At 38.3% G+C, this 15,882-nt stretch overlaps 1 protein-coding gene across 3 annotated transcripts in view; it reads left to right on the forward strand.

Moving 5' to 3' along the window:
* Window positions 1–15,882, forward strand: part of CFAP20DC (CFAP20 domain containing) — a 307,024-nt gene that overhangs the window by 225,057 nt on the left and 66,085 nt on the right. For all 3 annotated transcript variants that reach the window (XM_007984801.3, XM_007984802.3, XM_073009987.1), the window contains one exon: window positions 6,605–6,808. In XM_007984801.3, the coding sequence (XP_007982992.1) occupies window positions 6,605–6,808 (204 nt within the window). The remainder of the gene's footprint in view (window positions 1–6,604; window positions 6,809–15,882) is intronic.

The raw sequence follows: 15,882 nt of genomic DNA on the forward strand, positions 1-15,882 counted from the left end.
CCTGAGACATTCTTAAGTGAGTGATATGTATAGTTAATGAAGTATGAGTTGAGCCAGGCTTATGAAATGTCTTCAGGGTCACATTCTAAAATGCTTATGACAGATAATTCAAAGGCAGCATCAAGTCTGGTTATGCCTACGTCCATGTGCCTGCCATGAACATAGCACACGATCTAGATTCTGACCAGCTGGTTATGACCTAACTCCTGATTCCTGCTATGTAACTCAATATAGCATCCCTTAAATTTAGTAAAATTTTTCAAGTTGTGCTGTGGCTTGATCTTTAAGTTTTAATTTACTCTTCTGCATGGTAGAGACGTGTGCTAAAAGCTACCATACATTGTGAATGAACTATGTGCACAAATATGTGTCACTTACAGCTTGTGCTTGTGGCTACTGTCTTCTCTCCATTCCTTTTGTTATTGGGCCTACATCCCCAATGAATCAGGTTAAACTCTTGAGTGTGATGCCTAGCTCAAGAATCTGAAACAAATTTTCAGGAATGCTAGTGAAGAGATGCCCTGGAACACTAATTTACCATCAGCTATTATTTAAAATGTCACTGTGGAGATTAAACACTGTCTGCAAATAGCAATAGAGAGAAGATTAATCCTGGAATTCAAATGGCAGTTAAAGTTTAAAATTAGCTTTGGAAAATGGACTTCTAGTACTTTTCCTACGGTCGTGTTGGGGTCCAAAAACATCTTCCAGAACTTTCTAATGACAGCTATAAAGTTTTAATAAATATAAATTTCAAACCACCAGTGATACTGGCTCCCCAGCTACATTTACAAAATGCTTTTTTTTCCCCTGCTGAGACTGTTTAGATTGAATTTTCCAGTGATTCACAAGTGAGCCTTAGACTTTGTTGTTGATCGGAGAGAAGTGTGCATATTATAAGCCTATATGTTGATGAGTTTTCACAAACTGAACACACCCATGTAACCATCTTCTGAATCAAGAAAGAGCAAGACCAGCACCCCAGAAGCCCCATTGTGCTCCCTCCCTGTCACTATTCCTTCCTCACAACTAATTATCTCCATGTTTGATTTTACCAATATGTACTCTTCTGTGTCTGGCTTCTCTCACTTAGCATTTTGTTCATGAGATTCAATACATCACTCATTTCACTACTGTGTTGTGTTCTGCTGTGTGATTGTATCATCCTTTTTGTATCCGTTCTACTGTTGATGGGCATGTGGGCGATTTCCATTTGGAAGCTATTAAGAATATATCTTTTGGTAGAATCTTAGACTTCTAATAAAACTTGGGCAGGGAAAGGGAAGCCATTTGGTCTCTTAAGGTTTAGAATACATTATAGGTATTCTTATCCTTGGTGCTTTGGAACAGTGTTACTGACTTCATTGCTGAAACAGTAATGTATGAGTATTACTTGATAGTCTATTTAATTATTTGATATGAACACAAGCTCCCTACTTCCAGATTGCCCCTGTTTTTCTGCCTGATGGTTGGAATTTGCTGCCATATTGCCCTCCTTCTCCTTCAAGCCCCTTCTTAGGGACCATCTCCTCCATCCTTTATGAAGGTTTAACTGATCCTCCACAAAATGGTCTTTCTCTTTTCTGAAATGCCAGACCATTTTGTATATCTCCCTTCTCTTATGTTGTTTTTAATAATATATCCTAACAGCCACCATTTCCTTTGTAGTAGTGCTTTTTTAAAAAGTTACACTGGGAATAATTTTTTAAAAATACAAAGGTGGATATTGTTTGATACTCCTTGTATTAAAAGTTTTTGCAACATCATGTCTCCTGGGCCATGACTATCAGGCACTGTCACAATGCAAGCCTGATACTGAAAGAGTCTCACAGATTTTATAGGCTCCAGAAAAAAAGTAACATCCCAGCTTTCTCCCAATTTTATTCCTCTTCAACCCATAAAGAACAGAGTGAGGTTCTTGGTCTGATCTTATCCCATGGCCATGTCTCATTTTTCTCCACACCTCCACTGTAGATTTAGCCTTGTGTCACCCAATGTTTAGCAGAACTGGTTCCTATCTGAGGCTCCCAAACTTCTATCATCAGATATTTGATTGATTAAACTATTCTGTCCTAGCAGCTTAAGGAATAGATTGGGCGAAGGGCATCAAGTTGAAAGGTTGTTTCTGTTTGATATGTTTTATGTTTTTGCTGGAGTTATCAGTTTTCCTTTTAATCATTATCAAGGACCTATGTGATCATTACTACTATACCTCAACATATACTACCTTATTTTGGAATTCCTTCTTTATAGCTCTCAATTGCCCTGATAGATGTAGGGTGTATGAAAGCAAGGCCATATCTTAATCGTCTTTGTAACTTCACTGGCTTAGGCCTCCAATAATGTTTGGAGAAAGATCAGTGAAAACGAATGACTTGAATGGCTTGGAGAGCGAAGGACTGGCCTGCGAATCTGAGCACAGTTGAATTGTGTATAGCCTTCAGACCATTGCCTCGTTCCCAGGACAAATCTGATTGATAATGTCTCCCCTCTTTCCTACAAGGATATTTTGAGATGAAATTGAGTTATACATAACATTTTGAGCCTTTCAGAGATAGTATTACATAAGCCACTTTGCCTCTCAGCAGTGGTGTAATTTAGTTAGATAACATCTTGTGCTGGAGTCCACTTTAATGCAAAGACTTTATTGCAAAGCTTCTTAAAAATAACGAATAAATGATTTAGCCTTTCTGGTGATTTTGAAATGATTTAAGAGATGCAAATCAAAAACATCTCAGAAGACTAAGTTAATTACCTTACTCCACCACCAGTTGCTTTATTAGTGATGCTGGGAAAAGTTGCTTTCTTCTCTCTGCTGGATTTTGGCTGTCCCTTCCAAGGTGTTGTCAGAATACATTTTGCTGTTGTATGAAATAAAGTAATGGAAATGCAGAGTTTTAAGCAAATATAGCATCAACAGTGCCTGGCACATAATAGGGTCTCAGTAAGTTTCTACAGAATAAATTAATGAATCAATCTATTTCCATTATTGCAGTGGAATATAGGGAATATCCCAGCTACCTGTTCCTTCAGCCTCAACCTCAATACTGCCTGCCAGTGGTGGGAGTCCTTCTGAAGGCCACTAACTCCATTTGTCAACAAATTTAATTACTCTCAAATGCCACCTTAGACTTCTGTGAGATTTTCTATAATTCCACTGGGTGGTTAGTCACATCTGTGCTGCATTCTGCAGACATCTTACTCATACCTCTGTTGTTGTATTTCTCACAGCACATTAGAATTCCAGTTATATAATACTTCTCAAGTCTCCCTTTGTAGACTGTGAACTCTATGAGGACAGAAGTATGTCTTGTTTTCTTTATGCTCCCAGTTCCTAGCATATTACAGAATGAATGAAAGACTGGAAGAAGGGGGACAGAGAAAATGAGCAGAAAAAATAATAATAACAGGGACTGTATGTGTTGACTGCCAACTCAGTGGTCTCTTAAGAGGGCTGTGCTCATCCCTGAAAGTGTGTACCAAAGACAACCCATTCAGATTCAGGAAGGAAAATTGAAAATAATTTTGTCTTTTTAATCCTAAGCATTTTAATTCCATTTTTGTGTATGTTTTGTACCCTACATATGATTTTAAAATAGTCATACATATATTTAATTCATAAATAAACATACATTACAAAGTACACATTCAAACATTTTCCATTAAAAGTACAAACAATACACAAATCATACATTTGGAGACTCCCTAGTATATTTGTTTGTCAGGTGCCTCTACTAAGCATTTGATGTAATATTATTTCATTTAGTTCACTAAAAATCCTGTGAGGTATGTACTGTGGTCCCCATGATGAAGAAATTGATGCATAGAGAGGTTAGGTAATTTTCCTAGTCATTTATAGCTGGCGATTGGTGGAACTAGGGCCCAGGCTTAGATTTGTCTGGCTTAATCACTGCCACATCCTCTCTTATTCTTCTCTCCTAGAACCCAGGGTTGTTCTTCAGGCACAGTACAGCCTTGTGGATTAAATAAGTAAATCAAACGAAAGATTTAATCATATGAAGTACATATTAAGGCTTTCTTCTTAAGAAAAATTGTGAAAATTAAAATAAAATATCTTTTTCATTGTAAAAGTATGTATTGGCAATGATGAGCCAACTAACATACCCGTGTGACACATTAGAACGCTTAATCCCACTTCTTGACCAAAAAACTGAAGAACAGCAAGTTACTTGTTCACTGCTGCAGCTAAAATCAAGCAGCTGGTATTCTCATGTTCACTTCTGATTACCAAGCTGCTTTTTTTAATTGAAATATAATTTGTATGCAATAAAATTCACTCTTTTAAAGTAAGAAATTCAGGAGTTCTTAGTATATTCACAAGATTCTGTAACCATCATTTTGACCTAATTTCAGAACATTTTCATCACTCCAAAAAGAAAGCATATACCCACTAGCAGTCACTTCCCGTTTCCCTTTCCTTCAGCCCAGCCATCCTCTAATCTACTTTCTGTCTCTGTGAATTTGCCTATTCTGGACATTTCATATAAAGTAAATCACACAATATGTGGTCTTTTGTGCCTGGCTTCTTTCAAATAGCATAATATTTTCAAAGTTCATCCAGCCCTTCATTACTCTTTAGGCTGAATAATATTCCATTATGTGAATAAACAAAAATCCATCCCTCAGTTGATAGATATTTGGTTGTTTTCACTTTTTGGCTATTATGGATAATGTTTCTGTGAACATTTGTGTGTAAGTTTTGTGTGAACATATATTTTCAGTTTTCTTGGTATAAGGCTAGAAGTGAATTGCTAGGTCACATGGTAACTCACCTGTTTAACATTTTGAGGAACTGCCAAAACTGTTTTCCAAAGTGGCTGCACCATTTTACTTTTCTGCCAATACTGTATGAGGGTTTCAGTTTCTCCACATCCTTGCCAACACTTGTTATTGTCTCTTTTTTATTGTAACCATCCTAATGGGTATAAAGGTATCTCATTGTGGTTTTGATTTGTATTTCTCTAATAACAAGGATGCTGAACATCTTTGTATGTGTTTATTGTCCCCCCAACTACTTCTTTTGAATTTAAATTATTTCTGTTTCCTTTTTTACTTTTGCATTTTTCATTGGGATATAAATTTTATTCTTCTTCTTATGATACCTATGTTGCCCCCAAGAACTCTGAAAGCATATTAAGTGCTCATGAAATGTCTATTAAAGATTGCATGGCTCCTCACAGTGCCAAGCTGCTTGTGCCATGAACTATAAAGATTTAACTGAGTTTCCGGTGGCAACTTTTTAGGAAGTCTCCACATCACATTATCAGATAACAAGCTTTTATAAACCCCAAATTATGATGATAATAATGTTTTATTATAAAGCATTTAATGTCATAGGAACTCCAAGAATTTTTTTCAAAATTATATACTTTTTAACTTTTTACATTCCTATGAGGCAGAAAATAAGCCAGAGAGTCCTCCAAGAAAGTATATGTAGAGATATAAATATCTTAAAAATTCTAGGGTGTCTTGGAAAAAAAAAATCCTTGTTAGTACAACCAGTGTTTCCAGATGTATAAGAAAATGTTCAAATTGCTTTTAAGTTATATAGCAGTTCTGGATGTAAATCACACTGCTCGTATGTGATGCTAATATTTTAGTAATGTTGAAATTAATGTTTGTTGTCAAATCTAGTTTATGCCAGAGAGAAAGGAAGGTAAAGTTTTGAAAATTCTATATGCCAATTTCCACCTATACCATGAAATAATATTTATACTACCATCTAAAGATCTATAGTAGTAGTATGTTTCAAAAAGTACCCGATAGATGACATATACAGTGAATCCACCTTGGTTGGAGCTATGAGATCTTCCAGGCTTTCAGACCTTACAGGTTCCCATCTTACATTCAAATTTTATTTGATGGCTTTTACCAATACTAGTCATTCTCAATCGTACTGCAAGTTGAATAAATTTGGTCATTTATGTTTACAATGATGAAATTCATCAATTCACTCATAAACTGTGCTTTTTAAAATGGCAAATGTTTTTTAAAAAACTACTTTTAGTTTTTGTTTATTTACTTAATCTACAAAAACTGGTTGGGTACCTACTAGGCACCAGACCTAGGAAAGGCAGTGAGAGCAAAACAGTCATGGTGCTTGCCCTTGTAGAGCTCATAGCAAACCTGCCAACTCCAGAAACAATTCCATCACTGCAACTGTGATTAATGCTAAAAGTGAAAATTTTAAGATTCTGAGAGGGCATCATAAAGGAGCTGACCCAGTTTATGGTTGTCAGGAAAGGCTTCCCTGAGGAAATAATACATAATTGAGGACCTGAAGGGAGCCTAAGCATTACCCAGAACACGAGGCAGAGGGGACTTGCACGTGCACAGGACTAAGGCAGACAGGACTCTGATGCTTTTGAGGACCTTAATGAAGGACAGAGTGGCTGGCTTGTGAGGAGCAAACAGACAGGAGGCGGTATAATGGATGGGGCAGGTAGCGGATGGAGGCATGTTAGGGATTTGTGCCTCTGTCAATTGGGGAGCTGCTGCAGGAGTTAAGGCTGTGGCATTGTTAATAGCCATAGAATTAGCAAAGGCCAAATGACCCTTTGTTATTTTCCTCTTTCTTGGTCAGGAATATGACTGGCGAAACTATCAGCCGAGCCAGATGAGCGAATCCGAGTTACAGATGCTGGCGAGCCTACGGCGGCAACAAAATGAAGAACTGGAGGATGCTGGGACTTCCCATGGCCTGAGTGCCTCCCAGGTGGACAACTGTAATGTCAGCATAAGTACCAGCAGTGACGACACAACCACCTGGAACTCCTGCCTGCCACCCGTGAGTCCCTGGCTTTGCAGCTTCCTCTCATTGGTTAACAAGGAGCAAGTTTCATTGCTTAACAAGGAGCAAGCTTTTTTCTAACAACTCCCAGCTTTGCCTGGAAAAGCCAGGACCAAAATGAGAACACTCCCTATGAGAAATAATCAGAGTCCATTCTGAAATAGTGTTTTAGAATGGGGGACAGAAGTTAGAAGATGACAGTCTTTTTCTTAAATTGTTTTATTTACCTTCAGAAAAGCTTTGTATGATGATATATCAAACCACACATTGAAAGAACAAAAAGAACAATTTTACTGTAGACACTGGGTGTCCCATTGTATCCCCTGTTCCTAGTACAAGCCCTGTGGCACATACAAGAGGCTCAATATTTGTTAAATAAATATGTATGAAATGAATGAACACAGAGGAAAAGACTGTAGTTATACAAGTACTGCTTGGATATGAAGACAGAAAAGAACCTTCTGTAGAAGTCACCAGATGTTCACTGACTCTTCCCTGTGGATGATGGGCTATAATAGGCACTGTGGATGCTTCAGAAGCTTATATTCCCATGTGTTTCCTTAGTTAAAGCACTTCAGTATGGCCCATTGCCCTCACTATGACCCAGCAGAGGAGTTGGAACAGGTCTTAGTCTTCCTGTTTTTCAGGTGAAGAAACTGAAGCGTGGGTCCAAGCTTCCACACCTGGTCAGTGGCGGAGCCCAGAGCAGAGCCCAGTTTTTTAACTAAGTCCATTCTCTACAATACTGTCCTCAGGGACCTTACAACTTAATTGGAAAGACAGAGCATAAACATCAGTGGAACAGTTCAGTACAGCACAAGAAATGTCATAAAGCAGAATAATAAAATCATTGGTATAATAATGATAATTAGAGCTACCATTTCTTTAAGTACCTAGAGCCATTTTGAGACCTCCGCAGGCCTAAGAAACATTTACTTATAAGGCTACATTCAATATCATAGCAAACTGACTAAAATATACTTTCATCCAAAAGTAAATATGTTTTTGCTATAAAAATTTTTAAAGAAAACATAAAATAACTTTTACTCATTTATATATAACTATATAAAGATTGAGTTGAAGTATAGTTGACAGTGGATAAGTTAGGTTTTAAGTATTTAATTAAATACATATGAACTTTGTCATTTGCTTTTCGTATTTTAAAGCCAGTTTTTTCCAGGTCTCCAACATCTTTGTAGATCTTGGAAATCTCAGAGGCCCTGGCACCTAATGCCTTATATGTTATCTAGTTTACTCCTTATGGCTACTCTGTGTGGTAAGCACTGTTGCAGAGCTCTTGAGTAATGGAGGCTCTTGAGTAAAGTGAATCAGACCTAACCTGGTCTGACTCCTAAGTCTGGGCTCCTGACCACCATGATGTGGTGACTCAGTTGTCAAATGAGTGTTATCCAGTGGATATGTGGATGTCCCATGGAAGGTGAGATTTCTGTGCTCTGGAGAGAACTTACACAAGTCTTCATGGAGAAGAAATTCCATTTGGTTTGATGGGGGGATTAGTGCTCTTTATCCCTACCTTGCATACCTTCAGGTTTCTCTCGCCTCAGTTGTGCTTTCATTAAACACAACTATCAAGCATACATAACACCTCTGGCAGCCTTGGTGCCAAAAAGTATCCACCCACCCAGAAAAATATCTGACTTCTGGTTACTCTGATTAGAGTATCCTTGTAGCCAAGCTAAGATCATAAGAGTCAGTTGCAGATTTTTACCAGTACAATTTGTAATAGAATTGAAACATTGCCTTTCTTATAAAATATTCTGCAGCAGTCATTTAAACTGCAAGTAAGAAAGAGAACAGTGGCCTCCTGATCGAGCTCATTCTGTCATGAAGTAGCTTGGAGACCAACATTACAAAGGGCAACCTGAGGAATGATTATTTATGGACTGAAAAGGCTGAACTCTTGGTTGCCCTGGGTACAATGTTCTCATCACTCTCCTGTTCTGAAGGACTGAAATCTCCTGCATGACATCTATTCCACTCTAAAAGTATACAGCCAAAAATAAGACCTTTGGTAATGAACTTAATAACCCCTCTATTTGACCAAATGAGAAATTGAAATGGTCTGATTTTTTTAGACAGAGAAAATATTGAAAAGTCTACCTTTGGTACTCATAAGATATGTTTATTATTGCATCAGAGTCAGTCTATGTAACATTGGAACTACCGCCAAATGGAAAATTGTATTCCTTAATGAACTCTGTAACTCGCTGCTTGTATAGAGTTTAGGTAGAGCAATTTTACAAGCATCATTGTGGTCTTTTTGAGAGTTCATGCCTTTCTCTTTAAAAGTTGCACAGGGACAGTGAAAATGAAGAAATAAAAGAATTCATAACTTTGTTTATCACAATAATACCCCTTTTTTTTTTTTTTTTTTTTTTTTGAGACTGAATCTCGCCCTGTTGCCCAGACTGGAGTGCAGTGGCTCAATCTTGGCTCACTGCAACCTCTGCCTCCTGAGTAACTGGGATTACAGGCGCCCACCACCAGGCCCAGCTAATTTTTTGTATTTTTAGTAGAGATGGGGTTTTACCAGGCTGGTCTCAAACTCCTGACCTCAAATGATCCACCCGCCTTGGCCTCCCAAAATGTTGGGATTACAGGTAAGCACCGTGCCCGGCCTATCCCACTCTTCTTTTATCTCAGTGAATAATGTCAGCATCCATATTGATCCTTTAACCAGAAATTTGGAAGACATCTTCATTTCTCCTACTTCTTTGTCCCACATTTGGCTGGTCTCCAAATCCTAAGAATCCTCTCTCCTTTTTGTCTCTTAACCCACCCTTCCTAATACCACAGCCTTGGCACTTTTCCGTTTTTCTTTTTTCCCCTTAATCCCATGACAGATTATGCGCTTTATTTTTTTTCAATATTTATTTTAGATTCAGGGGGTACATGTGCACATTTGTCACCAGGCTACATTGCATGATACTGAAGATTGGGGTACAAATGCTTCAGTCATGCAGGTACTGAGCATAGTAACCAATAGTTACTTTTTCAATCCTTGCCTTCTTCCTCCCTCTCTCCTTTAGCAGTCCCCAGTTTCTATTGTTGACATCTTTATTTCCGTGAGTACCTGATGTTTAGCTCCTGCTTATAAGTGAGAACATGCAGTGTTTGGTTTTCTGTTCCTGCATTAATTTGCTTAGGATAATGGCCTCCAGCTGCATCCATGTTGCTGCAAAGGACATGATTTTGCTCTTTTTTATGGTTTATGCGCTTTATTTTTCATCTGAATTCCTTCAATAGTCCCCTAACATCTCTGTGCCTCCAGTCAAAGCACTGTAACCTGGTGGTTAGGAGCATCAGCTCTGACATCAAATTGCCACGGTTCAAATCCAAGCTGTGACCCTTATAAAATGCTTGGCACTGTATCTAAGACATAAGTACTTAATAAATGAAGTTTAGCTGTCATTATTATTATCATTATTGTTCACATTAGTGATCTTCCTAAAACCCAGATCTGATCTGATCTGATCTCTTCATTATGTAAAGCCTTTCAGTGACTCCCCATCACCTCTTTACTTTAACATACAGGAGCCCCCATGATCTGAGACTTGCCCTCTCTCCAGCCTCATCTCTCACTGCACCCCACCTTTCACTCCATTCTATAGTCCCACTTGTAATTCTCTAAATGCACTTTGCATTATCCCTGTACCTTGGACCTGATTATCCTCAAGACTTAGCTCCAAAGTCACTGTAGCCCTTCTCCAGGCCTCATTGTGAAGGATACACCTTCTCTGCCACAAGAGTCAGGAGTATCTCCCTGAAAACTCTCACCACAAGCTTGCTTGTCTGTCTCACATTCACTCATTCCACACATGTTTTTGAGTGGTACAATGTACTGTCAACTAGGCTGGCTTCTGAGGATACAGATAAAGCCTTATCCAAGCTTGAGGTGTGCAAGCCCAGGTAAATGGCTGACTGTAACTCAGGATGGCAAGTGATAGAATAATGAGTTATGGGAACACATGAGAGGGGCCATTCCACCTGTGGGTTTCAGGGATGCTTTCACAGAGAAGACAACAGTTAAGGTGAAGTTCAAGAATGAGTTCAAGTTCACCATGTAGACAAGAGGGGAATGGAATTCCAAGTTCCAAAAGGAAGCCAAATTAAGTCTGTGGTGGCGGGGACAGTGGGGAGTCTCTCCTTAAGCAAGATAACCTCCTGTTAGTGCCTTTGTTTCTCTGTCAGCTTGCATAGCACTTGAAATGAGTTTTGCTTGTCTCACTACCCACCCCCCACCCAACATACACACAGGGGAGCCACTCTGCTCCTGCCACACTGTCGACTTGGCTGTCACTTGTTGAGCCGTGCCCTGTATTCAGCTCACGCCTTGCTCGTCTCTTCTCTGTCTGGCAGCTCCCTCTCTACTTAGAAAATGGCTTTTTAATTTCTGTTTTGGTTTTTTGGTTTTTGGCTAATTTTTTATTAAAGACTTGTAATTTTTTTGAGCCATTTTGGGTTCACTACAAAATTGAGAGGAACTCTATTATCAGTGTCCCCCACCAGAATGGTAATTTGTTACAATTAATGAACCTCCATTAACACATCATTATCCCCAAACTCCGTAGTTCACATTAGGGTTCACTCCTGGTGTTGTGCATTTTATGGATTTGGACAAAGGTATAGTGACATGTATCTGCCATTATAGTATCATACAGAGTAGTTTCACTGCCCTTAAAATCCTCTGTACTCTGACTGTTTATCCCTCCTTTTGATTATTTCTGAAGGCCCAACTCACTTGTCGCTGCTTCCTGAAACGCTCCTAAACCCTCATCCCACCCTGAACAGAATTATTCACTTCCCTCTCTGGGTCCCTGTTACCTTCACGCTCAATTACAGCACTTATGACATCAGCTAACCAATGTTACCAATATCCCCAAGCTTGCTTGTGAATTCCTTGAAGAGAGAACCCTGCCTATGTTCTTTCATACCTTCTATGTTGGAGCACAAATGCTAGCACAAGGCATCACAGCCAGTTGTCCATCAGTACTTGAATGAATCAATCAATAATGTTTTGAAAAATTCCTTTTTTTCATATGAGTTCAGGTCCTTTGCAGGGACATGGATGAAGCCGGAAACGATCATTCTCAGCAAACTAACACAGGAACAGAAAACCAAACACTGAATGTTCTCACTCATAAATGAGAGTTGAAGAATGAGATCCCATGGACACAGGGAGGGGAACATCACACAGCGGGGCCCATTGGGGTGTTGGGGGCTAGGGGAGGGATAGATAGCATTAGGAGACATACCTAATGTAGATGACGGGTTGATGGGTGCAGCAAACCACCATGGCACGTGTGTACCTATGTAACAAACCTGCACATTCTGCACATGTATCCCAAAACTTAAAGCATAATTTTTAAAAATTCATTTTTTACTCTAAAATAAGGTAATTTTCATCAAGATTCCAAAATAAACATCAGCTTTGCTTTGCTTTGCTTAAATAAATCCTGAGTGATGCATGTAATATTTTCAATTCAAGATTTGATAAATGGATATTAAATATACACCCAAAGGAAAATCTCCTTCTGAGCAGGACCTGATTGCCAATAGGAAGAAAAAGAGATGTAGTCAGGTCCCATTCAGTTTAGCATTTTTACCTGATGACTTCACACACATTGCAGTCTGAAGCCAGAAAGCCTATGCAGAGTAAAATGAAGAGTCTTTAGCAAAATCCATTGTGTTTACCACAAACTTTGATTCCTCAGCATCTGTACAGTTCAGAGTAATATGTACTGTTTAAAAGGTGTTTAGATATAATAAATTAGTCATTTAAAAGTGTAATTAAATGTAACCATATTCCTCATAGCAAATTGGCTTTTGTAGGCATCTCTTGCTAAATAAATCAAGCCTACTGAGAAATCCATTGGCCTTTGACAGATAAATTTTTCAAAGTTTCTAACTTAGAACCAAATTCAATTAAAACAATACGTTACAACTTCTGTGGAAACCAGGCTACATGTAATCAATTTTGGAGAGTTTCTGTTAGGAGTAGCCCTCGTGAGATTTATTCACAAACTGGGCTCTCGGCAGCCTTCGGAAGGGCGATAGGAGTTAGTTATAATGAATTTTAAGTGAATTTTATCTTGGTGAAGGATTTTGATTGACGATAGCATAAAGCCATGTCGTGTGTGTGTGTGTGTGTGTGTGTGTGTGTGTTTCTTTTTTTAAGGAATAAGAATATCTATCAATGGGCACTGCTTCATGTGATGCCCAAACAAATATAAACTCTAGATCGGTCAACCTGGGCTCAAATCCCAGCTCTGCCATTTCTGGACATGATCATCTTTGAAATGGGAATGATAAAAGAACCTTCCTAATGTTGGCATTATGCAAATCGAATGAGTACATAAAATGCATGTGCCCAGTGCTTAGCAGAGTAAGCTCACACTGACTGTCAACTGCTGTTCCGCTGAGGTTATTCTCCTCAAAGGGCCACTTGAGTGGTCAAAACAGAATTTCTAGGACATTTTCCCTTTTTATGATGACTGAGACCTGAAGGAGTAAGCAGAGATTCTGTAGTGCTTGTTTTGATGTGAGTTTAACCGTTGGCATACAGACTGACTCCCTCAGATCCTTAAAAATAAACTCCTTTATTATTTCATTATTTCAATATTTCATTTCACTGTCCCTCCTCAGATGTAGATTCAAGAAAAGTAGGTTTATTGTGCAACTTCCCTGTGAGCAGAATGTCATTCCTTCAAGTTAATAATTAACATAACCTGACCCGGGCGTGGTGGCACAGGTCTGTATTCCCAGCTAATTGGGAGGCTAAGGAGGATTTTAGCCCAGGAATTTAGGGCCCGTGTAGGTAACATAATGAGACCCCATCTCTTTAAAAAAAAAAAAAAAAGGGAATTCCTGTAAGCTAATATCAAGCACATAAGTCTCTAGCTTACAAAAGAAAAAAAGAAAAGAAAAACTCATTGCATGCATCCATCAACATGGCATGTTGCAGAGCATAATATTTGGAGAATAACGAGGCAAAATACACTTAATAAAATTGTCAGCATATGGTGAGGTTCTCAGACAAATTATTTATGGTCTTGATTAACCTTGCAACAACATTATTGCCATTTTCATAGGTTTCACATAGCAACATAAAAATATTGTCTTTACCTTTTAACATGGCAGGATTATCTTATCTCCTGTTCTTTTATTTAGCCTTCATTTCGCTCCCTCACCCCAAAATCTCTAGCAGCTTGATCGTGGAAAAGCAAAGCTTCTTGTGCTCCGTGGTAGTTAATTTTATATGAATACTGCTTGCCTGGCACTAGCACATAGCAACAGCGCCACCAAAAGGCCGAGGTCCTGAGTTTCTGGGATCTGTTCCATTTCTTTGTTCGACAGCATATCAGCGTTTTTGCATGATATTCCTGGTTGCTGTGTATTCAAAATATAATATATTGGCATTTCAGGCTCTTTATAGTTAATAGGTTTTAATTTGTTCTAATCTACAGATTCATTAACTTCTCAGCTCTCTTTTGGGTAGAATGAGTATTCTTTTATCCTTCTGAACTAAAAAGGTATGTAGTTGATTGTGCTAAGCTGCAGATAAATCATATGAGCAGATGTTCTTATACAACTATAGAAATGATATACAAAAACTGATATTAGAGTCAGTGTAATATCTGTACTGTCAGGAGGAAATATTGAAATGTGCAAATTGTTCTGTTTAGTGACTATGAAAGTCACCCCAGGAAATAAACTTTTCTTATTCTCAGAGTACTGTCTATTATATTTTATGATTGTCCCAAATTTAGTAATGTGGCAAAATTCATTTTTTAAATTTTAAATAAATAATGATATACCTTGAGAATAAAACCAATGAATTTAATTTGTGGTAAGGAGAGTCGTATATATTTCAAATAAATGTATTTCTTCAGGGTCACTTTTCCTGCCACAAACATAACTGATTTTGTCATATTTGTTATTCAAAAACTTAAATAGTCACCACTCTAGATGCACTCTCGAGCTGGAATAAACACTACAGACAAGTGGTTAGGAAGGTAAGCTGTGGACTCAGACCGCCTGGGTTCACATTCTAGCTCCACTCTTCCCGGAAGGCATGATCCTGGGTTAATACCCAGTGTCAATTTCCTCTTCTGTTAAATGGAGTTGTTCATCCTATTTATTTCATAGAATTGCTCTAAGGATCAAATGAGATCATATCTACCAAGAATTAGCATAAGTACTCAATAACTATCAGTCACTGCCATTATGATGATAGTCATAGTTCATTGTAGATACTGGTTGCCATCCCTTTGCATCTACTTACGATATTCTCTAGGTATGGCTGAATGCCAAAATCGAAACAAATTCTGTATTATTTCATTGGTACTTTCACAGCATGCTACCTACCTAGAAATAGATTTACTGCTACATATGTATATAAACATATTGTAGGGGAGGAAAAATATCTTTTTTCTCATCCATCCTGGATTCATCGCCAAGGCCTCTGTTGTAACAAAAGACAGATTAGCAAAAGAAAAACATACAAATTTATTTCATGTAAGTTTTCCATGATACAGGAGTCTTTATAAGGAAATGAAGAACTGAACAAACAGTGAAACTGGAATATTTTTTCTCTAGGTTTGATGAAGAGGGGAAAGTGGTGGAGAAATGTGATTGGGCAAAGGAGATATGAGCTAATGGAAATAAACGAAGAAAATCAGCAAAACCTTTGTTCAGATTCTTCTCTGTGTCATTGTGTCTTCAGAGATAAGGATGTTCCTTTCTTCAGGGGATAGGGAGGGCATCTCTCAAATGAGCATCTTATGACCTGCTCCAGGAGGTGGTCAGAAAATCCTACCTGTGTTTTATGACCAGCTGCAGGGGAAAACAGGGGAAGGTGAGAGTGACCTTCCTGCCACTGCGAATGCCATGTCCTGAACTCCATTAATACCCATTTGTAGGTGAGGATGTCTGGCTTCAGACAGCTAGTTGTTCACCTTTCTATCTGTTCATGTCAGCAGTTTTTATTTGAAAAGTTTCCATTGGTTACTTTTTTGTTTTTCTAACACTTAAAAATCACTATGAGCAAA

This window comes from Chlorocebus sabaeus, chromosome 22, assembly GCF_047675955.1.
Source record: "Chlorocebus sabaeus isolate Y175 chromosome 22, mChlSab1.0.hap1, whole genome shotgun sequence".
Classification (NCBI taxonomy): Eukaryota; Metazoa; Chordata; class Mammalia; order Primates; family Cercopithecidae; genus Chlorocebus; species Chlorocebus sabaeus.